A 24,431-nucleotide genomic window follows, 5' to 3' on the forward strand; every position below is an offset into this window, starting at 1 on the left:
CTCAAGCCTGACTCACAGTGTGCCCAGGTGGTCAGAAGACCATTCTGTGCTTATTTCCCCAGTTCCTTAAAGTATAATTGGAATAGACATACAAGATAATTGTCAGAATCCCTATATTTGCTCTCTAAATCATGGATCTAGGACCATTGTGGAAGGAGAGCTAAGTGGAAGACCTTAGAACTTCTCCCTTCTAAGACAGTAGATCAGAAGTAATGCCGTATCCTGGAGGGAATTGATGAGATTAATGCCACCATCAAAGATTTGAAATAAGACTTGTGATGTTTGTCATGTCTCCATTTACCTCACTTATTTGACCTGTGTAGAAGTTGGATGGATCTTAGAGAATGACTGGACTATCATAAAGCTAATCATTGGCCAATTCCAAATACTATACAGCTAACCTTTGAACAATGTGGGGATTAGGGGCACCAACCCTCCAAGCAGTTGAGAATCTGAATATAATTTATAGTCGGCCCTCCAACTATGTAGTTTCTCTGTATTGGCAGCTCTGCATCTGCAGATTCAGCCAAACTCAGATCACATAATACTGTAGTATTTACTATTGAATAAATACACGTGTAAGTGGACTCATGTAGTTCAAGGCCATGCTGTCCAAGGATCAACTGTAGTTGCTGACCCAGATACAACGTCTTTACTTGATCAAATCAACACAGCCCCTGGCTTTTGGTGTGTGGCTATTGACTTTATGAATGTACCAGGACTACCAAAAGCAATTTGGCTTTTTAAAAAATTAATTATTATTGGAGTACAGTTGCTTTACAATGTTGTGTTAGTTTCTGCTGTACAACAAAAAGTGAATCAGTTACACGTATACATATATCCCCTCTTTAAAAGCAATTTGCTTTTATTTAGCAGGGCCAACCATATATTGTCACAGTTTTGCCTCAGGGTCAGGTTAGTTCTTCTGTTCTAGAAATCTTAATCATCGCAACATTCCACAAAACATCACACTGGCCTACTATTGATGATATCATGTTGATTGTATCCAATGAGCAGAAAGTAGCAAGTACTTTAGATAGCTTAGTAAAGCATATGAGAACCAAAGGGTAATAATCCAGCCCCACAAAAATTCAAGAGCACTTCAGTAACATTTCTGGATATTCAGTGGTCCCTATGTTCAAAAGGCCCTTTTGGATTTTGGAAGTGACGTATACCACATTTGAACATGCCCCTTCAACCTATCTACAGAGTAACCCATAGGACTGCTGGTTTTGAATGATGATCAGAGCAAGAGAAGGCTGTGCAGCAAGTCCAGGACACAGTGCATGCTGTGCTACCAATTTGGCTTTAAGATATAGCAGATTCAATGATTCTCTAAGTGTCTGTAGCAAATAGGGATGCTGCACAGAGCCTCTGGCTAGAACCAATAGCAGAATCACAATGCAGATCTCTGAGATATTGAAGAAAGTCTCTGACTTCTTCAGCTAACTATTCACCCTTTGACAAACTGCTTTTGGCTTGCTACCAGGTAGATCCTGAACACATGACCATGGGGTGTTAGTTTATCATGTGGACCAGGCTTCTCATCATTAACTGGGTGTTGTCTGACCTACCTGGCCACAAGGTTGGCCATGCCCAGCAGCAGTCTACCAACAAGTGGACATGGTATTGTTGGGGAGGGGGAAATATCCCCCTCTACTCCTCTTGAGTTCTGTGGCTGGACTAATAATAAAACTGACACAAGAGAGATTAACAGGAATAAAAGAAACACATTTTAATTTGTGTGCATGAAGCTCTCATAGCAAATGGGACCTAAGAAGTGGCCAGAGCAGGCAGCTTTTATACTTTTTAGATGAACAATAAATTTGTGAGGAATTGACAGGACAAAGAAACTTAGGCTCTGGGTGCTTGGTGAAGAATCTAAACAGAGTTTGGGCTTGGAGTAGTAAATTAAAGAAGTAACAAAGTGCTTGTTTTTTTTTTTTAAATACAGGCTTCTTGGCCCCAAATTCCCTGTCTCTGGCGATAAAGTTGTCCTTCTACCTCCAGGGAGTGCGCCGTTCACATGAGAGATTTATTTCCTGTTTTCTGGGAGACAGGAAGGTCAAAGTGTCCTTCTTGCATCGGATGTATGCCATTGAGGCATATTTTGGGGGAGACCTGCCCTGGGCCCCAGTAGTATGTAAGAGGCAGAGCTTGGGCAGCTCTGGAAAGTACAAGTAAATTGTACAAGCAAATGACTCAGACTCCTTTGATAGCAACTCCTGCTGTATTGCCTCTTTTCCTCCAACCCATGCCTTTGGCCTCTTGAGGATTTCCTTAGTCTAGCTGATAGAAGAAGAAAAACCTCAAGCCTGGTTTACAGAGGAGTCTACAGGTTATTCTGGTACCATTCAAGAGTGGACAGCTGCAACACTACAGTCCTACTCATGAGTAATCATGAAGGACAGTGGAGAAGGAAAATTCTCCCGGTCAGCAGAATTTTGAATAGTAGATAAGATTTATATACAATATCTGGGATGAGAGAGGGCCAGAAGTAAAGATATATAATGGGCCATGGGCAGTTCCTAATGGTTTGACTGTGTGGTCAGGGACTTGGGAGGAACAGGGTTGGAAGATTGGTGACAAGGAATTTTGAGGAAGAGGTATGAGGATGGACCTTTCAAAAAGAGTAGACCCTGAAGAAATTCATGTCCCATCTTAATGCCTACCGTAAGACATCTACTGCTCTTAATAATCAAGTGGGCAAAATTACACACTCTGTGGATGTCAGTCAGCCTTTCTCCCAGCCACTCCAATGCTTATTCAGTGAGCCCATGAATAGTGGCCATGGTGGCAGAAGTGGAAGCTATGTGTACATGGGTTAAGCAACGTGGACTTCTTCTTTCTAAAGTTGACCTTGCTAGCACTACTGCTGAGTTCCTCCTAGTCAATGAGAAGCCAACATGGAGTGCCTACAGGCACCAGCCAGCCACTGGGTGGCAGGTTGATTAGATATGACATTTTCCATCATTGAGGGAGCAGATTTTTCCTCATTAAAATAAACAAATATTCTGGATATGGATTTGCCTTTTCTGCCAACATCAACAGCACGGAATGTCTGAGGACAGGGTAAATTCAGAATGGGTAGTGGAAGAAGGAAGACATAGATATCAGTTATGGCCTTGTGGCCGATTAGATAAATGAGGATTGTAGTAGCTTTGCACATTTTTCCTTTGCTTTTTATATGTATGTGTTTATTTGTATATGCTACTAATTTTATTCTTTCCTTCCCATTTTATTTTATTTATTTTATTTTTTTGGCTGCACTGGGTCTTCGTTGCTGCATGCAGGCTTTCTCTAGTTGTGGCGAGCAGGGGCTACTCTTCATTGCAGTGCACGGGTTTCTCATTGCAGTGGCTTCTCTTGTTGTGAGCACATGCTCTAGGAACGCAGGCTTCAGTAGTTGCAGTTCGTGGGCTCTAGAGCGTGGACTCAGAAGTTGTGGTGCACGGACTTGGTGCACGGACTTAGTTGCCCCACGGCATGTGGGATCTTCCCGAACCAGGACTTGAACCCATGTCCCCTGCATTGGCAGGTGGATTCTTAACCACTGGACCACCAAGGAAGTCCCCCCATTTTCTTTTTAAAAAAATATTACATAGAAGTTGTTAGAGGTTACAGTTTAGTCTTTAGGTGACAGAATATTAGGTGGGACTGTGACAGAATTTGAGAAGTAATTCACATAGTCACAACAATGGATGCAATGGCTGTTGGCGCTCTGTGTCTTCTCGTTTTGAGGTCTCCCCTTCACTGGTGAGAAGGATGCTTGCGTCTTGCTAGGTGGAATATAAATTCATTCATAGGAGTACATGTGGCAGGAGATAGTAAATAACAATTACTTTGTTATTGTCCAGGAGTTCAGATGTGTGGCAGAGAGGCTGAGTCATCAAAAGGGCAGACTGTGCTGCTTATCAATTTATTTTCTCTCAGCTCCAAAGTCATTCTGTTTGCCTGCTTGTAATGATGGAGCTGGGCCCTGTAAATATTTCTCCTGAGCCTTTTCAGTAGAGGACACTGGAGGGACACTGAAGGTAGAAGGAGCTTCTCTTCCTGGTTTCAGGGTGGCTCACTAGCCAGGTTCTTGCTGGGCATACTTTTCCTCTACTGCCCCACATGGTTTTCTCCAGTGCTAGGTAACTGCATGGCACAGCTTCCTCTGGAGTTGGCACCTTCTTGCCCCCTGCACTTTCTCCAGAGATTGATTTGTGTACTGGCTGGAGCCACAGACATCATGGACCTATTCCCAGCCGAGATCACCATTCCCCATACTCTTTCTTTAGCCCTACGCATGTACACACTGGGAGCCCCACAGCACTGGGTGTCTAGGGAGCCCGCTGCCCAGCTTTTATCTCAGGTACCAGCCTGGAGCTACACTGGCCCAAGATGCACACGAAAGTGCACTAGACTCCTACAGAGGACAGCTTTCCAACTCCATCAGCAGCCAGCAGTTTTCCTCAGCACCTAGCAAGTTCCAGGGTTTGACACCTCTCTCTGAATGGCTTCTTCCAGGATCCAGAGGGAGTATCACCAGTGAGGCATCTCTGTGACTCTTCCACCATTGGGGAGTCAGTGCTCTGCCATCTCCATTAAGATCTCTGGATCTCAGCCCTCAAGAAGGGATGGTTCTTCCTTGGGCCTTCATCTCAGCCTTAGGGGTGGTGGTTGCCCCTTATATCTACCGCTCCTGTGTTCTTTAGCATTCTTGTTAACTCTTACTAGCCAATTCCCTGTTACTCCAGTCCTCTCTTAATGATAGATAAAAACTTTCCTTGTTCAAATCACTATGTAGTTTCTGTCTCCTTACTAATCCAAAGCCATCAACTATGTTTCAAGGTAAATAGTTAGACGGACAGATCTTTCAAACTGCAGTGCTTCTGCCTGGGGGAAAAATCAGTTAAGTGGACAATCTGTGGAACCCCTGGAATCACTCCAGTAGAGGAAAAATTCCTCTACCCTCTAGTATGCCATAAATAATATAGTATATCTTTTATATGTTATGTGAAATTCATTCATAGATGCAGATGTGGCAGGAGATAGTATGTGAGCCTCCCTCCCCACCTACCCTGTTACCCCCATGGGTAAGTGTAGCTCTGTAATTACTTGTTTGTTCCAAACTGTAACGATAGATTGGCTGGTCCACAAATCAAGATCCTGTCTACAACGTTTCATCACCTAAGATAAAGTTAATGGAGATATTTATCTGACCAGGTGTGGCTGAGAAGCTGGATGTCAGACCATGCCCTTTTCCTTATTAACCTGTGCCTTACAGTTGCTGGAAGTCAAATCTGTCACTAGGATTTTTGTCTCATAACCTGAAGATACCTAGGTTCAGAAGTCGTCCTACTTTATGACAAAAGTCATCCTACTTTATGACAATTTCATGCATTTAGTTGGCTGCTGGTGGCATTTTCCAGCCACCCAGAGCAGCTGTACTTGATCTTTAGCTGGGATCTTTGAGGTATGTCCACTGTGTGCGGCTTTCTCAATGTGGTTTGGTTTGCATCAGTGTCTGTCACTTGTCATACATCCGGAAGTTACTTCCTCTCAGAATTGTTGGCGAGAATGTGAACGTGGACTAAAACATAATCAAAACTAACAAACCACAGTAACAAATCACCATGAAATTTGATCCCATCAATAAATACAAACAGAAATGACTTCCTACCACTCCTCCATTCCCTAACATTTTCACCAGCAGGTGAGGGGTACTTAAAATTTCTGCCCAAGTACTTAAGGGTTTATTATCAAGGCAAGTTTTGTTTTGTTTTGTTTTTAAATTCAGTTAGAAAATCCAGATGATAATACATAGGAAAGATCCAATGAGTATTAATTCACAGTAGTGTACTTTTGTTAATCTACAATCTGCACTGTGATTTGAGGGTGTAATTTTGTAATTTCTTGCTTTGTGTAGTTATTCTTAAGTCTTTACAGCATGCTTTAACTCAAGTTGTAAGTTTCACATAACAATTAGGCTTTGTGCCAGTTAAATTCAACTGGAACCAGACCTTAAATCCCTGGAGTTGTAAAGGTTTATTGTCACAAACACAGAAACAAGAAATGGAAAGAACCACTGTCCACTTATTATATTAAATGTTACTCTCATGTGCAGTTATGAAGTTCTACATTTCACTGCTTTAGAAGATTTTTTTAGGTGGAATTTTAAAATTAAACTAACAACTAATCTTGCAGTGTGTGCTTTTTCATGTGGAAGGACAATCATGACTATAATGATGGATGATGGATCTTATCTTGATGTTTTCCCACCTGAATATTCATTTAAACAATATCCCCAGATGATTTATTGCCACATCATAGTTTAAGAAGCCATGGTCCAGATACCTGGAAGCACAGTTTTGTAGTTATATTATTTTAATTTATGAGATTTTGGTTTTTTTCTGTTCAGATGGAAGCATATTTTTACTCCTGAGAACAATTCATTGATTTTAACCCAGTCTCACAGACTGTTAGAATTGTGCATATTGTTTTAACCTTTCAAAGTATCATTTTGTGGATACCTTTATTTATTATTAATGCCTTTTTGTAATGTCTACATATATACTAAGGTATAGATTAATTTTTTTAAGACCAGAAGTTCTCTGAATTTTAATTTTTTTCTAACTTTAGACATTTATAGGGATTTGGAATTTAGAAAATCTCTGAATTTTAATTTTCTTTTTCTAGTTTTAAAAAACTATTTCATGGTATTCCCTTCTCTTCTTCTGCGAATGTGATCTTTTATAATTAGCAATTGACCATTTCGGATAGGCATGTTTAAAGATTTTAGAAAGAGTACAAGAAGAACAAGCCCTTTGTCTGCTAATCATTTCTAATGTGCAAATACAACATTTCTAATGTGCAAATATCCTGAGCTTGCTGTTGTGCTGAGTTTTTTAATTCTCAAACTTAATAATCCAATTAGAAGTTGATTTTGGAGAGATTTGTTTTGTTTCACTGGCTGTTTTTCTTCTTTTTTTTTTTTAACATCTTTATTGGAGTATAATTGCTTTACAATGATGTGTTAGTTTCTGCTTTATAACAAAGTGAATCAGCTATACATATACATATGTTCCCATATCTCTTCCCCCCTTGCATCTCCCTTCCTCCCACCCTCCCTATCCCACTCCTCTAGCTGGTCACAGAGCACTGAGCTGATCTCCCTGTGCTATGTGGCTGCTTCCCACTAGCTATCTGTTTTACATTTGGTAGTGTATATATGTCCATGCCACTCTCTCACTTTGTCCCAGCTTACCCTTCCCCCTCCCCGTGTCCTCAAGTCCATTCTCTAGTAGGTCTGCGTCTTTATTCCCGTCCTGCCCCTAGGTTCTTCATGACCATTTTTTTTAGATTCATATATATGTATTAGCATACAGTATTTGTTTTTCTCTTTCTGCTGTTTTTATATGGTCTTCAAGTTTGGCAAGTAGTGTGGTCTAGGAACATGGTATTATTCCCAGGAATAGAAATAAAGAATCCTAGTTAATTAATTAGGATTATCTCATTAATTAATTAACTTGGATTATGTCTTTTATTGTTCAGTCTCGGTTTTTCCATGTTTATGACGGGAATAAAATATTTTAAAAATGATTTTACAACATCATAATTTGGAATATAACCTCAATGCCTCATTTATATCAGCAGTTAATCCCTTAGACTTTTCAGGGATCCTTGGGTCATTCTTCCTTTGGATTTTTTATCTTATCCCTTCGTGTCAAAATAATTTCCTTAATTTACATCAAGAGTTTATTTTGAAAACCTGTCTTTGGAGTATTAGAAATTAATAATGTGGTTGCCTTTGGTTAGATGCAGTCCTTTTCTTTTTTTTTAATTTTTAATTTAATTTAATTTATTTTTTACACAGCAGGTTCTTATTAGTCATCCATTTTATACACATCAGTGTATACATGTCAATCCCAATCTCCCAATTCATCACAACCCCACCCCCCACTGCCTTCCCCCCTTGGTGTCCATACGTTTGTTCTCTACATCTGTGACTCAATTTCTGCCCTGCAAACCGGTTCATCTGTAGCACCTTTCTGTGTGCCACATACATGCGTTAATATACGATATTTGTTTTTCTCTTTCTGACTTACTTCACTCTGTATGACAGTCTCTAGGTCCAGATGTAGTTCTTTTCTCATGAGGTGCTAATTTTGCCCAAAGTCCTGTTACCTGAACCAGTGATGCTTAACCTTTGCCACCCTTTAGAATTAAATGGAGAGTTGAAAATAACAACAAAAGCAGGGCCTAAGACTCATTCCCTAGAACAACAAAAATAATTATATACTTTAAATATGTACAACTTGTGCATCATGTACACTTCAGTAAAGCTATGAAAAAAGTTTTAAAAAGTCTCTTTTTTTTTTTTTTTTTTTTTTTTTTTTTTTTTGCGGTACGCGGGCCTCTCACTGCTGCGGCCTTTCCCGCTGCGGAGTACAGGCCCCGGACGCGCAGGCCCAGCGGCCATGGCTCACGGGCCCAGCCACTCTGCGGCATGTGGGATCCTCCCGGACCGGGGCACGAACCCGCGTCCCCCGCATCGGCAGGCGGACTCTCAACCACTGCGCCACCAGGGAAGCCCAAAAAGTCTCTTTTTAATAATGCATAGTGATCCAAACAGCTGGAGTTCCTTCCTCTCAATAAAAGCCACGATTGTCAAAAATAAATGAATAAATAAACAATAAAAATAAATTAAATCAAATTCTGTAGAGATGGGGCCTAAGGCACTGCAGTTTTAAAGAGCTTTCTGTTCATATGTATCCAGAGTTGAAGACCACTGATGGAGATGCTTAATGTTGAGTGTAATTTATCATTAAGGGAAGGCTGATACACAGTCCCCTGGGGGATCTATGTTGTAATCCTCAACTGATCAGCAATCAATAAAATAAAATTATTCCCTTAGAAATAATCTGAAAAAAGCAAAGCGTCATGTTCCTACTTTAGTAGACTCTACCGCTAAGCAGTCTCAGTTTCTTAACCCGCCATTGTCAAAATCTACAGTCTCATCCTCCTCGATCTTTATTTCCAAAAACATGCTCTGAAAATAGCTTTTTTTTTTTTAACTCATTTGTCCAGAAAACCTCACTTGAGGTGATGTGAAGCTGTCTGTAGTTTTTTTCTCCTAGGTTTTCCCCTTACTTCCTTACGCTTATAGCATCGATTCTTGACTCCTTTATAAAGACCTTACTTCAGACAACTTCAGTGAAAATCTCAGGATTTTACATCAGACCTGAGTTGGAATACAGTTGGGGAAATGCTGGTCTTCCACTTAAACTGAATGACCTTGGCCAAGCCACTCAATCTACTTGGCTCTCAATGTTTGTCAGTAAAATGGGAATAGCAAACTTTGCAAGATTGTTGGAAAGACTAAAAGAGAACTTATGTAGTAAGTGTTAAAGTATCAGGGACCTAATCAACATTTAACAAAAGTTAACTATTTCTGATAGTAAATGAAATCTTGGTCTTCTTTCATCCCTTTTCTAGTCAACAAACATTTATTGGGTACCCATTATGTCACCAACATTGTGGTAAGTGCCAAAAAAACAACCATGAGTAAGGGAGATACTATTCATGTCCTGTATGAGCTTGTCTTGACTCTCTCATTAGAGATATCCTATACTAAAACCTAACTGAGTGACTCGCTTAAATAGATAAACATGCACACAGTATAGGATTATTACCCTATTGATGAACTCCTCTAGTTTATAATGCATCCTTAAAAAAGAACTCTCTTCCACTGGCCTCATTAATTCAATCCTTCTTTCCAATTCCCCATCCTACCCACGGATATGATTTCTGGCATAAAATGTTTTGGAAAACCCATCACTACTGTAGAAGGATCTCACTCTGGGGCTTCCCTGGTGGCGCAGTGGATAAGAATCTGCCTGCCAATGCAGGGAACATGGGTTTGATCCCTGGTCCAGGAAGATCCCACAAGCCACGGAGCAACTAAGCCCGTGAGCCACAACTACTGAGCCTGTGCTCTAGAGCCCACAAACCACAACTACTGAAGCCTGTGTGCCCTACAGCACGTGCTCTGCAACAAAGAGAAGCCACTGCAATGAGAAGCCCACACACCGCAACGAAGAGTAGCTCCAGCTTGCTGCAACTAGAGAAAGCCCTCGTGCGGCAATGAAGACCCAATGCAGCCAATAAATAAATAAATAAATAATTTTTTAAAAAAGAGAAAGATCTTGTTCTGTCATCTCCTTCTACTCTATACTTTCCCGGGACTCTTTCCTGTTCTATGTTGTGTTAAAACATTCTAAGGAGACCACCTCATTCCTTCTCAAATTCCTAATCTAGCTTATCCTGGCTACTGAAGAAATTTAGTATCACTAAATAGCACTGGAGAAGGGGATATTTGATGGTTGTCTCAGAGACAGAAAGGGGGATGAACATAAGTTAATTTATATCTCTCTGTTGTCAAGCATGAATATATATATATATATATTTTTTGTGTGTGTGTGTGTGTGTGTGTGTGTGGTACGTGGACTTCTCACTGTTGTGGCCTCTCCCATTGCGGAGCACAGGCTCTGGACGTGCAGGCTCAGCGGCCATGGCTCACAGGCCCAGCCGCTCTGCGACATGTGGGATCTTCCTGGACCGGGGCACGAACCCGTGTCCCCTGCATCGGCAGGTGGACTCTCAACCACTGCGCCACCAGGGAAGCCCCAAGCATGAATATTTTATGCAGAAATCGTATTTGTGGGTAGGCCATTAGAAGAAAGAAAGGTGATCAGGTTGTATTTCATTAGTTGGGGAACCATTATCCTAAGAAAACTCAACATTTTGGCCATCCTTATCTCCCTGGAACCTCTTAGATCATTGTTGCCCCGTTAGTCTGAAAGTGTCCTGAATCCTAAGCCCTAGGATCTTGGGGCCATGACTACAACTAGCCTATTGGATTCTCTGCCAAAGTTCTTTTCTGGTTTGCACTAAAGCCCATTGGACCAGGTCTCGTGATGTTTACTTTTAAAGATCAACCACTGTCAAACAATTAACATCTCTCAAGGGTAAGATGTAGATTGTATCCACTTGACATGGATACATTATCTGACAATCTATTCTCCCTTGATTCTCCTTTGTTTTGTTTTCTCATTCCTTTTGCTCTTTCTTTCCAGTTTCTCTTTTTTCCTCCCCTAACCCTTAATTGTAGCTATTTCTCTGGCCTTCTTTACTTTATATACTGTAGGTGAACTCTTTTGTACCCCAAGACTGTCAAAGTTCATCTTTAGCACAGAGCTTTTCCCTAATTTTCAGTCCTATGTATCTTTTTGCTCATGGGAACTCACCTTGGAAACCCTACCAGCACCTCAAATTTGTCATGACCAAAATTGAACATCCCATCCCAAATCTTTCTACCTATATTCCCTGCCTTTGTCAATGTCATCACTCTCCGCATCCACCTCCCATTCTTCTCTTTCTCTCACCAAGTCCTATTTGATCTCATTTCTCTCACCAAGTCCTATTCGATCTCATTTCTTGGACTCTCTTGAGTCAGCCCTCTCCATCCTTCCTGCTTCCCTCAACTCTTTGGTATACATTACCTTTACTGGTGCCGAGGAACCTGTGATTTTTCTAAAACATAAATATGATTACGATCCTTCCTTAAAATCATTCAATACTTTCCATTCTATTCATTCAGGACAAAATTGGTAGATTCCAAATTCACTGTGTGAGCTGGTCTTCAACTGAACTTCCAGCCTCACCTCCTGCCCTTTCCTGCCTGTGCCCTCCACTTCTTGTACCTTGTACCTTGGGTACCTCCTGTACCCAAGGATTGACCACATCTTTTCTTGTTGTATGCCTTTGCATCTACCATTCCCTCTCTCTCCTCTCTTTTGTCCACCAGCCTAAAAATTGCTTATCTGTCAAGATTCTGCTCAATGGTATCATTGCTGGGAAATTTTCTCTAACATTTCTTTGTATCCTCCACGTGCTTTCGTAGTCTCCATCATATCACGCTGCTTTGTGGTTGCCTGTTGAAGTGCCATCGTTCATACTCACCTCTGCTCCTTGAAGCTTACCTTTAAGGTACCTTAATAGCCATAGCCTAGCACAACATTTGACATGTAGGAAACGATATAACCACAATTGTGTGGTCTGAAACTCCTTACATTATATCTTAAAATGATGTTAAAATCTTAAGAGGTCCTTTTAATCCTTACATGAGGCTCTTGAAGCAACCAAAGCTCAGAAATATTGGAATCTCATTTTTATGGGCAAAACATCATAAATGAGGTCTCTGTTGGAAGCAAAGTATCCAGTCTGTACTGAAAACATATAGAGTAGTCCAATTAGAAATAGTATGTAGAACTAAGTTTTCAAGTTCTGCCTGTTTTGTTTATTCAGCTCCAAATTTTTTGCTAAAGACCAAAGAATCCATCTCAGAACTTGGTTTTCTTATTTTAAATTTAGTAATATCACTAAATTTTAAATTTAGTGATAACTTTGGAAAAGAAGTTAAATAAAGTGTTAATTTTTACTCCTATAGACATTTTTCTTAAAATGTGTTTAGGGTTAGGGAGCAAAGGCATTTTCCTTGCCCTTTTGTCTCTGCTAATTACTTGACTGGCTATAATGGTGCATGGTATGTAATCATGTACTGAACCCTTCACAGTACATTTTTTTAGACATCATGAAGAAAGTCCGTCTTCACTGTGATTCTGGCAGTAGTCAATGTCCTCTTTTATTTTTTGTTTCTTTTGCTCCTGATGTCCCATACTAGGGTTTGGTAAACATGCTGCTCTGTTCTTAGGATCAACTGCAAGCAGCATTTTGTTGCACCAGATACTGCTTTTATAACTTAATGATCTCTATTGCCTCTTCAGAGATACTTCCAAGTGATGCTCACTGCCATTTTTTCCCCCTATTTCTTCTTATTTTTTTGTGTGTGTTTGTGTGAGTTATTGAAAATAGCTGTTATATAACAACAACACATTATCTTAATTTTCCAGTCTTTATTGGATCTGTTAAATTCAACAAGTGCTATCAAGTGAGCAGATTTGGGAGAATGCCAGTTTACTTGGTGATGAAGCTGCTTTATCATCTTAATTGATTTAGTTGAAGTTCATAGGTTGATGGTGAACTTCTTAAAAGCCACAGTTTTAAATGTATGCCTGACAGTACCTGTCAGTGTACCTTTGCTTTCTTATGGATTACCCCTTTCTTTACAATCAGCTTAATGAAGTTCTTTAGCCCCTTGGTTATTGAGCTAAGATTTTTTTAAAAAATAAATTTATTTATTTATTTGTTTTAATTTTTTTTTTGGCTGTGTTGGGTCTTTGTTCTGTACGCGGGCTTCTCATTGTTGTGGCTTCTCTTGTTGCAGAGCACGGGCTCTAGAGCACAGGCTCAGTAGTTGTGGCACACGGGCTTAGTTGCTCCGCGGCATGTGGGAATCTTCCCGGGCCAGGGATCGGACCCGTGTACCCTGCATTGGCAGGCAGATTCCCACCCACTGCACCACCAGGGAAGCCCCAGAGCTAAGATTTTTTTTTAAAAACTCAAAATATATTTATAAAACTCATTTAGGCATATTATATGGCAGATATTAGGCAGAGTTAACAATGTATTTTTTTACTGGAGAGAAGTCTCTAATATTTTATAACCCCGATAGATTATAGTTAATGATAGCAACTGTGTTCTTCCAAAAGTGTAATTTTCTTGAGGGCAAGATATCTTTGTATTGTTATTAACCATAAGAGTACATTGTTTATAGCTTATGTTCAGTTGTTGACTGAGTGAATGAAGTGAACCATGCCTATAGGAATGAATAGCTACTAACCTGTCATTTCTGTTTATAGGTATTGCAATTTAAGGAAACCTTCTAGCCAGCAAATCTATGATAAAAAATATATGTAACAGAGGAAACTGTAACTGTTATTTGTCAAGTGACAAGCTTTTAATGTCAGAATGGCTCACCTAAAACGACTAGTAAAACTACATCTTAAAAGACATTACCATAAAAAGTTCTGGAAACTTGGTGCAGTAGTTTTTTTCTTTATAATATTTTTGATTTTAATGCAAAGAGAAGTAAGTGTTCAATATTCCAAAGAGGAATCAAGGATGGAAAGAAACATGAAAAACAAAAACAAGATGTTTGATTTAATGCTAGAAGCTGTAAACAATATTAAAGATGCAATGCCAAAAATGCAAATAGGAGCACCTGTCAGGCAAAACATTGATGCTGGTGAGAGACCCTGTTTGCAAGGATATTATACAGCAGCAGAACTGAAACCCATTCTTGACCGCCCGCCTCAGGATTCTAATGCACCTGGTGCTTCTGGCAAAGCATTCAAGACAACCAATTTAAGTATTGAAGAGCAGAAGGAAAAAGAACGTGGAGAAGCAAAACACTGTTTTAATGCTTTTGCAAGTGACAGGATTTCTTTACACCGAGATCTTGGACCAGACACTCGACCTCCTGAGTATGTTGAAGAATATTCACTGTTTAGTGTTTATCAGGAGGGTTTTCAGGGGAGGGGTATTAGTTAAGGAAGTTGCTTGTTCTTTAGTCACTTTGAGGCAAAGAATCGACAAATACCATTTATTTAACCTGTCTTAATTATTTTTTGCTTATTGTTATTGAGGCTAGCTTTCTATATCTATGTTTAGTGAGGCATTGCAGATGTGAAAAATTATCATCTTAGAAATTAGAAAACTGAATTCTAGATCTGACCTCTATAGAACCACAAGGAAATCCTTTATTCTTAAATGCTTTAGTTTTCTCATCCATTAAGGGGGAAATATGAGGTGGATTTTATGGGAAATGTGGGAGGTGGAGGAGTTGTTTCTGTTCTTCTGTGTATTGCTATAGAATAGAAATATTAAAAACTGTGCCAAGATTTTGGAGCTATGATAGTTTATGAGCTAAGTCATGGACTTTGTGGCTACTTTTAGTGCTATAACTACATTTCAGAATGTCCTGTGTTTTGTAACCTTTCTTTTAAGAGACAGTATTGTTTTTTTGTTTGTTTGTTTTTGCGGTACATGGGCCTCTCACTGTTGTGGCCTCTCCCATTGCGGAGCACAGGCTCCGGACGCGCAGGCTCAGCGACCAAGGCTCACTGGCCCAGCCGCTCTGCGGCATGTAGGGATCCTCCCGGATCGGGGCACGAACCCGCTTCCCCTGCATCGGCAGGCGGACTCTCAACCACTGCGCCACCAGGGAAGCCCGACAGTATTGTTTTAATTACTAGTTCAACTGTGATTCTTTCTCTGGAGTTTTGTTGAATAAGCTCTTGTATTTATAGAGTTTTCTCCCTTTCTCTTCTGAGAGGCCAACATTGCTTTTCATTGTCACTTTGTTTACATGTTTATCTCAAATATACAGTATTTTGATTAAAATCCCCCCCAGCCCCCGATTCTACTGTGCTGTCTCTTTGTTCTTAGTTAACCATCTTGTTATCTTTGAGGTAGTATTCAAATGCTCTATTAGAACTGAAATAGCTAAAATGAATTTCAGCACTTTTAAACAATCTGTAGATTTGTTAAAAGTGCAAGATAGACAAACTGTAAGCAAACAGTGCTTACGTATTTTGCTTTCTAGTTATGAGAATTAAATTTATAAGTGAACCTGAAGAAAAGTACTTTAGTAGACTTAGGTCTATTGCTTCCTTCATATTTTTCTAGGTTTATGATCATGAATACCTGCTCCAACTATGAGTTCCTCAATATTGAAGCTATGTAGATTAGATTTCTGTTGCTCTATTCTAATCTGTGTGATTCAAGGTTAAATTGCTCATCATTTTAAATGAATGTGTGAAGAAACAAATGAATGTAGAATATTCTAGTTGTTCTGACAGGGCATAGTATAGTTCCTTTTTTATGCTAATAGGTTAAAATGCAATATGGCCCTTTACTGATTTTGGGAGAGGTCTTGGTTGAAAAGCAATTCCCATCACAAATCAAGAAGCATGATTTTTATTCTCTGACATGACAAAGGGAGCTCAGGATAAGCCTTTTCTCCAATATAGCTTTGAGAAACTGCAGTAATATTCAATAATGTTAATCAATATGTAAGTGCAAAATAGCTATGCACAAAAAGAACCTTTTTTTTTGGACAGGAATGTGTACCTAGAACTGTGAAGATTTAATACTTTCATACTTTAAATTTAACTTATATCATCAAGGAACACATTTTCTGAAGAACTGCTAATCTTTTACATGCTCATTAGAAATATAGATCCAGTTTCTCCCGAAGCCAGATGGTCTTGTGACTGATAATTTAATCACATTTCTGTATGCCAAATTTTTCAAATGGTTTGACTGGGAATCTGTAATCACTTTGGCTAGTTATTTGAATTTCACTACTTTAAATGACATGTGAAACAACTTTTAAACATAAGTTGAGCATGCTAATTGTTTCAAAATAAATGGGGCTTATGAAATCATACTGTGAAATTTTATTATCACTTGCATTGATGATATAACATGACACTTTTACTTGATATTAGTACTTATCAGTTAAGCAAATAAATCCTTGCTTAAACTGAGGGAAAGCCTTGTGAGATTAAAGAGATAACACTTTATTAGTGTGAATTTTTTTTTTTTTTTTTTTGCGGTACGCAGACCTCTCACTGTTGTGGCCTCTCCCATTGCGGAGCACAGGCTCCGGACGCACAGGCTCAGCGGCCATGGCTCACAGGCCCAGCCAGCCGCTCCGCGGCATGTGGGATCCTCCCGGACCGGGGCACGAACCCGTGTCCCCTACATCGACAGGCGGACTCTCAACCACTGCGCCGCCAGGGAAGCCCTAGTGTGAATTTTTGTAAAGCGTCATACTTTAAATCTTCAAAACCTTTTCATAATTCTATATTAATACTATATTAATTAGTCACGTGGCAAATAAATATAGGAAAAAAATTTTTTAAATCCCCAAACTCCCTCCCCAAAATGCTTATAAGACAAAATTATAAATTTTTTTCCTAAAAAAGAAATACTATAGTATGGAGCTTTTCATAATTTTTACTTATACTTTTATGTTGGCTTATAAGACTTTATGTATTAAAAATACAAGCTTATATTTAGTCATTTGTTTCTGTGTAATTTTAATTCGAAGATAGATAAATAGGTAGTTTGTGTTTGGACTTTATTTTTAATTGATAGTTTATCCAAAATTCACTTTAGAATAAATCATTTGCTTTCATCTACCAGTGAGGATGAATGTGATTGTTTTCTTCTGGCTATGCATGTATGTTACACCTTAAAATCATGATGGTCCTAGAAAGCAAAATCAGTTTCACCTTCCTCCTCTTTTCCTACTCAGTGGTGTTGACGCCCTCTCAATATTTTATCCCTAATTTAATTCCTTTCTTATCGCTACAAATATTTCGACCTAAAGACCTCCTCTCAGGAAAGGATTTGAAACACATTCATACTGAGGTATGGCTGTAAAAGTAGTAATTAATGAGAGTTTGTAGAACCTCTCTTTTAGGGTGGCTTTCCCAGGCCACCATTCTGGGGGCTCTGGTTTCCCCATTGGCCCTGGCAGGGCAACCAAAGTGTGCTGGGCTCCTATCTCCATGAGTGAACGATTTACTTCCTTATCTTTGGGTTTGAACAGCACTGTTTGATTGTTCACACACTACTTATAGTGGCTTTTGACTGTGTAGGAGGATTTCATAGTCTGTTGTCTAAAATTGTACAACCATTTATGGTTATCAAAGATCCAGTTATTTTACTTATTTATCTTTACCATAGATCACACATGTTTTATGTCCCAGCTTCACTCTGTTTGATTTTACAGTGTTTTGAAGCCCTCTCCTGTATGTTATTTCATTTGATCCTCACCTCAACTCAGCAGATGAGGGACTGTGGTCATCTCCATTCTCAAAGCCTGGAGATTGTACAGACCCACACATACCCCAATGGCTTCATATGAAGATTATTTTCATTGAGGATGACATTGCTATCAAAATGAATTCAAGATAAATTTATAACTAAAGTTTTTAGTGAATGAGTAATACCGCTAATCAGTCAAAAACTATTTAGGGTCTCTCTCCTTACTGGAGCAAAATCTTTAACACAGCATGGCATATGGTAGGTACTTAAGTTTTTGCTGAAGGAAATAGGCTTTATAGTAAGCAATTTTTTCCCCTTTTGGTTCAGTTACAGGTTAAGGAAATTGATTAAACTTAGAAAATATTACATTCCTAGGAAAGTATCTAATTTAAGATAATCTCTACAAAGATGAATATTCATTTAATAATTAAAAATTGCAAATGTTAAGAAAAATGCATGATTTCTACAAGGAAAGAAAAAAACTTGGTTTGTATTTGAGCAGTTACAAGTATTTGCTATTTTTACAGGTTGTCTCACTTCTAGGTTATTTTTCTTATTTAAAATGTTATTTGTATTTAAAATTATATTATGGAGAAAGCTTACAATAGCATGTTTTAATTCGTGACATGTGATCAATATCAGTGGACATGATCTCTGGGTGAGTGGTCTATTTGTAAGAAATTTTGTTTTGCTTTATATAGCATTAAGATCATCTTACATATAAATAAAGTGTCCACTATCATTTCTATTGTTTTAAAGGTTTAAATAATGATAATTTAGTAATGGTATAGCTGTGAAATAAAGTAATAAAATTCATAATTTTTCTTCTACTTTGACTTTTTCTAGATGTATTGAACAAAAATTTAAGCGCTGTCCTCCCCTGCCTACCACCAGTGTCATAATAGTTTTTCATAATGAAGCATGGTCCACGCTGCTTAGAACTGTCCACAGTGTGCTCTATTCTTCACCTGCCATATTGCTGAAGGAGATCATTTTGGTGGATGATGCTAGTGTAGATGGTAAGAAAGCACATGCAAATTAGATTGTTTCCTAAGTAAATCCATGTGGCGTTGTCCAAAGTCTATTTGGGTATATTGTGCTCTCTCTATGCCACCTCAGATCTTGAATATAGTGTCTTGGATGCTATATATGATGGATGAAGGGAGAATCCAAGGAAGTCCATATTCAAATATTTTGGAGTTCAGAAATGTGTGAAACACCATTATTTATAACTTTGTAGTCCTCAATATGAGACTTTTATTGTAAGATATAGTGGTTAAGAGCACACACTTGAGCCTTGAGTTAGGCTGCCTTGATTTGAATCCCAGTTCTGGTCCTAACCAGCTATGTAACTTGGGAAAGTTACTTAACCCCCCCTATACCTCAGTTTCGTTATCTGTAAAATGGGGGAAATGCCATATTTCATCAAATTTATTGTATAATACATCATTAGTTTACATACCAGTAGAATAAAAGACCCTTACAGCCAATTAAACGAACATGCCATTGCTTATAAGAAGTATATAATTTTATAGCTTAGAAATGAGGGAATACATTAGTACATAACTCCTAGGGTTGTTTTAAAGATTAGAAGTATTAATATAAATAATACATTAATAATATCAAAGAGTAGTTAAAAATTACTGAAGAGTTACCACATCCTGTTTTATTTTGGTGCTTTTAAATATTCCAATACCATTTACAAAGCTAGCCAAAATCTTTAATGAATTTTCACTTAATTTTATGTCAATAATCAGTTGCTAAGTTACACATTTTAAATTGGACTCACAAGGATAATCAGACAAATACTATAATTTGCTGAGTTTTCAAACATTACAAGTATTTTAAGTACCAAACAAATACAGATTATTTCAACGATTGCAAAATTTATTCCTGAATGAGCCCAAGTTTGGAACTAGATTCCTTAAAGTCAAATTCTAGCTCCGGCACTAATGAGCAGTTTCCTTATATCTGTAAACTGAGGATAACACTCCCGTCAAATCCAAAGCACCATCTACTGTAAGGTAAATCATTACTTTACAGACCATGGGAAAAAAAAACCCACTACCTGTTAGGTGACATGTCATCAATTAATTATAAGATGTATCCAGACTTTAGACATGGTTGTAAGTGAATAAAGCATAACATTTTTAACCTAATGTTTCAACCATTTTAATCTTTTCTTTCCTAATCACTGTCTACATAAACATATAATGTTTATCTAATTATATCCATGTCAGAAATCTAGTTTAGAAATCTGACATTTTCATGTAACATTATTAGCCTGTTTCTGTTACCTTCAAAACTTTAGTTTTAATGACAAAAATGGACTAGATACATTTTACTTAACCATTCACTTTTATTTACCCCTTAGCCTTACTATATGTAATACTACAATAAATATCCTTGTGCTTATGTTATTTTCCCTTTTTTTGAATTATATCCTTAGATAAGTTAGGAGAGGTAGGACTGCTTGGTCAAAGGGCCTGAGTATTTTTTATAATTCTTTATAGCAATCAACAATAGATTTGGAAAAATTTTCTTGGCGAGGGCTATCTTTGAATAGTAGTGTAACTTGTCTTATTGAATCAGTCAAAGAACTATCTAATGAGTCCCCCACTGTGGAAAATGTGTCCCTCGTTACCATAGAAGAGCTTGTGAAGTAGAAACCATAGTCCCTGACTTTAATTTGCTTAAGGAAAAGCAGCATAAATATGTAGGTAATCAGTTAACTGATAGCTAAATCCCAATGATAGCAAACAAAATATAATTAAGATTTTCAGAGCATAGACTATGTGCTAGTTAGTTCTTGTCTTAAATGTTTTATTTGTACAATAATCTCTCATTGTATCCTCCTAACAATTCCCTGTGAGGGTTAGTCCTATTAGCCCCATTTTTTCTATTATCTCACTTTATAGGTAAAGAAACCGAGGTACAGTAAGGTAAAATAATTTGCCCAGGGTCACATAGCTAAAAGTAATGGTGCTGTAAATCAAACCCAGGGAATCTGATTTCACGGCTTTGTGTTTTTAACTTCATAAAATTAGGGTGTGGATGGGGGCTAAATTTAAAGGGCAGGTAGGAATTTATAGGAAGTTCAGAAGTTGTGGGTGAATAAAAATTTCTTAACATATGAACAGTGGGAGGGTTTATTGAAGGAGTCTGTAGTGACTCTGTTTTAAAAATCAACTCCCATTAAGACCTTTAAAATGTTTCTATTTTTAAGTTGCTCTATAAGTCTATGATTAAAGCAGAAATAGCTATGATTATATTTTTAAGACAAATTACAATCCTACTTGTCTTTTGGAGTATTAATTCTGAGGTACTTAGAAGGTGTTAAAAAAGTTAATCTGTTACCCTGAGATGATAATGTTTAGATAGGCTTATTTTTCCACAAAAATTATTCCTGGACTCTTACCTCCTTCATGAATGTTTAAGCTTTAAATAAGCAACTCTCTTATCTGCACCACTGGAGAATTGTTAAAAATATGTAATTACAGATAAAGTCAAAGTCACCTGCAATTGCTTCTGAAATCTGGCAGAAGCAAACATCTACCCAGGATGTTTGCTGGTGTTCTCAATATTCCCAAATCTTTTTGAGTCTGTGCTCTGGGTCCAAGAAGGCCGCTTGAAGAATTGCATTATATACTCAACAAAGAGTCAAGAATTCAATGGTGAACAAGCAGGCTTAAGATGTTGTTTAAAAATATGGACAACACTTGATTGATGTGTTTTTCTTTTACCTGCTATTTTAACTCTTGCCTAGTATGTATGTCATCCAAATTGGAATATTGAGTATCTTAAATTATACACACCCATGACTAAAATTTTGCCTGTTTCTAACCTCATTCCTGATTTACATACTCTTTTCTTCCTTCGTATTTTTACTGGAAAAAATTCTGTGTCAGAAGACTCTAGAGCTTTCAAAAATTTTTTGCTGACTCTTTGTAGAAATATTCCCAAACTGCTGTAGCCCTGGATTTTCCTACTCATCTTTCTCTCAAGCTTTTGGTCTTAAATTATTTTGACCACTGCCTAAATATCAGATAATTTTTTTGATACTTGAAATTTTTCTATACATTTGCAGATTTAAATGCCAATTTAAATAAGAATCAAATATCTTTTTGGCCAAATTCAGTTTCTTTCACTCCTTTGTCCCTTTTCTCTGGCCTCTAAATGAGTCTTCTTAACTCCTGGGGCCTATTCCTTTGGAAGTCTCCCCCTCCAAACACATTGTGTTTACTGATATGACATGGGCAGGATAACTATGTGTGGTAATGTCACGCATTATAATCGTTCAAAAGTTAAGATCTGTATATATAATTTTTGTTTTCCAATAAGAGTTGAAGATATAATTTTTGTCTTAAGGATGGATGTGTACAACCGTTAAGATTATGAATGTGGAGGACTCATTGCCCTGTGGTTTCTTTATTAGCTTTCATATATATGAAAATATACTTAGAAAGGAGTTAATCTTGATTTTTTTTCTTACAGAGTACTTGCATGGTAAACTAGAGGAATATATAAAACAATTTTCTATCGTAAAAATAGTCAGACAAAAGGAGAGAAAAGGTCTGATCACTGCAAGGTTGCTAGGAGCAACAGTAGCAACAGCTGAAACACTCACATTTTTAGATGCTCACTGTAAGTATACATGTATAGACATAGTTGTAACATTTTCCCTCCCCCTCCCTCTAACTTAAAAGGTAAGGAAGCCTTTTCTTTAAATGCCTAATTGCATTTTCTTTAACATCATTTTCAGCTAGTGGTTATAGCAGTGACAGCCCAAGCAGATTACAGCTCTGGGTAGGAAATTCCTTTCACTTATTCAAAGATCTTACGTCCTTTTGTTTGAGGCTCCTTAACTTTATGGCCTCCAGTGAACAGCTTCCCCAGCGAGTTATCCATGCCTAGGATGTTTTCTATGCTCATTTTGTCAAAAAAATGTGGTTTTCCTTATTATTCTTGATTACTACACTTTAAAGTGAGTGAAAGTTTTGTTTGTTTAAGTGTAGTCAACCCTATCATTAAACTTTGTCCTAGTCCTAACACTTTTACTTTTTATATTTCAGTTCTTTTTCTTTCCCCCAAAGATTCACACACTCCTTTTTGTGCCAAGTTAGGGGTGCCCCTTTACAGCTTCTGGTATCTTTCCCATGAATGTTGTTAGCTTTTGTTTGTTTTTGTTGCTGTTGGGGTTTTTTTCTTTGTATTTTAATTTTTTTTCAGTGTCAGTGATTTTAAATAAAGTACTTAGACAGTATTTTTAGAGTCAATGTTTAATGTACACGTTAGGTATTATTAAAATGTCACTTATTCCCTCGAGCTCTAAGTTTAGTGAGTTTTACTCTTTGTGTGAGTGTTTAGCTTTGGATTGGCCAGCCTTTAGGTTATGTTTGACCAAGCAAATGGTTTTGAGCATATGCTAATTGTTACAGAAGGGCTTTTGGATTTGCTTGAGTCTCTTTAGAGCTTTCACATTCAGTCTTCTCTTTTTTTTTTCTATTTTTTAAATGGTAGAATGGGAACTGCCTTGTCCTGTGACTTTTTTTTTTTTTTAATATAAATTTATTTATTTATTTTTGGCTGTGTTGGGTCTTCGTTTCTGTGCGAGGGTTTTCTCTAGTTGCGGCGAGCGGCTGGCGGGGGGCGGGGCACTCTTCATCGCGGTGCGCGGGCCTCTTACTGTCTCGGCCTCTCTTGTTGCGGAGCACAGGCTCCAGACGCACAGGCTCAGTAGCCGTGGTTCATGGGCCCAGCCGCTCCGCGGCAGGTGGGATCCTCCCAGACCAGGGCTCGAACCCGTGTCCCCTGCATCCGCAGGCAGACTCTCAACCACTGCGCCACCAGGGAAGCCCTCAGTATTCTCTTAATACCCAGCATTTAAGAAAGGTCTAAAGGTAATCCAGGAGAGGTGTTTTCAAAAGGAAATGGCTGCTTCTCCAGCATTCCCTCTCCTGGTCCAAAATTACAATACTGTCAGACTGGGCATTCTTCCCCTCCAGGCAAATGTGTCTGATGGTCCTCCTGGACCATGACTGCCAAACTCCACTGAATGATGGGAAGCCCTGAGTAGCACTGTACATGCCACATCTCCTGAACTCCATGTGTGATGTGAGACAGCCTGGCCTGGGGCCAGAACCCTGACCTTTCATGCCACTCCTCCACTCTCTTTCATTAGCGCTGGGCAGGTTTGAATGGTACTTTGTCTCCAACTACTAAAATCAGAATATTCTGATTCCTTTACTTATTTTCTCCTAAGAACCTGTCAGAGAAATAAAGATTTCAGTTACTATACCTTACTCAGGGAGACAAGTTTAAGTAAATCAGAACACTTCTGGAGCTAGGTGGTATGGATCAGCAAAACATTATCCTTGATTCATAGCCCATTTTAAACAGAAATACACAGTCTGAAACTTAAATATATCAGTATCATTTTGCTTCCATTGTAAGGTTAAAAAAATCAGTCATTTACTAACTATGCTTAATCTTGTCTTATATTTTTCATCCTACCCTTATCTCACAAGAAACCTTTAAGAAATCTCCCCTATATAAATGTTCAGAACACTAATGACTTGGTTATTCTCATTTCTCTGTAAACCCTCTTCCAAAACACAAAAGGAAAAAAACCCTGAGTGTTTTCA

General features: G+C 38.3%; 1 protein-coding gene across 2 annotated transcripts in view; it reads left to right on the plus strand.

Annotated features, from left to right (window-relative positions):
• The window catches only part of GALNT3 (polypeptide N-acetylgalactosaminyltransferase 3), a 46,726-nt gene that overhangs the window by 10,666 nt on the left and 11,629 nt on the right, over positions 1-24,431 (plus strand). For both annotated transcript variants that reach the window (XM_032637933.1, XM_032637934.1), the window contains exons 2-4: positions 13,809-14,432; positions 18,634-18,806; positions 22,282-22,431. In XM_032637933.1, the coding sequence (XP_032493824.1) occupies positions 13,918-14,432; positions 18,634-18,806; positions 22,282-22,431 (838 nt within the window). In that variant the 5' untranslated portion in view covers positions 13,809-13,917. The remainder of the gene's footprint in view (positions 1-13,808; positions 14,433-18,633; positions 18,807-22,281; positions 22,432-24,431) is intronic.

This window comes from Phocoena sinus, chromosome 7 (assembly GCF_008692025.1).
Source record: "Phocoena sinus isolate mPhoSin1 chromosome 7, mPhoSin1.pri, whole genome shotgun sequence".
Classification (NCBI taxonomy): domain Eukaryota; kingdom Metazoa; phylum Chordata; class Mammalia; order Artiodactyla; family Phocoenidae; genus Phocoena; species Phocoena sinus.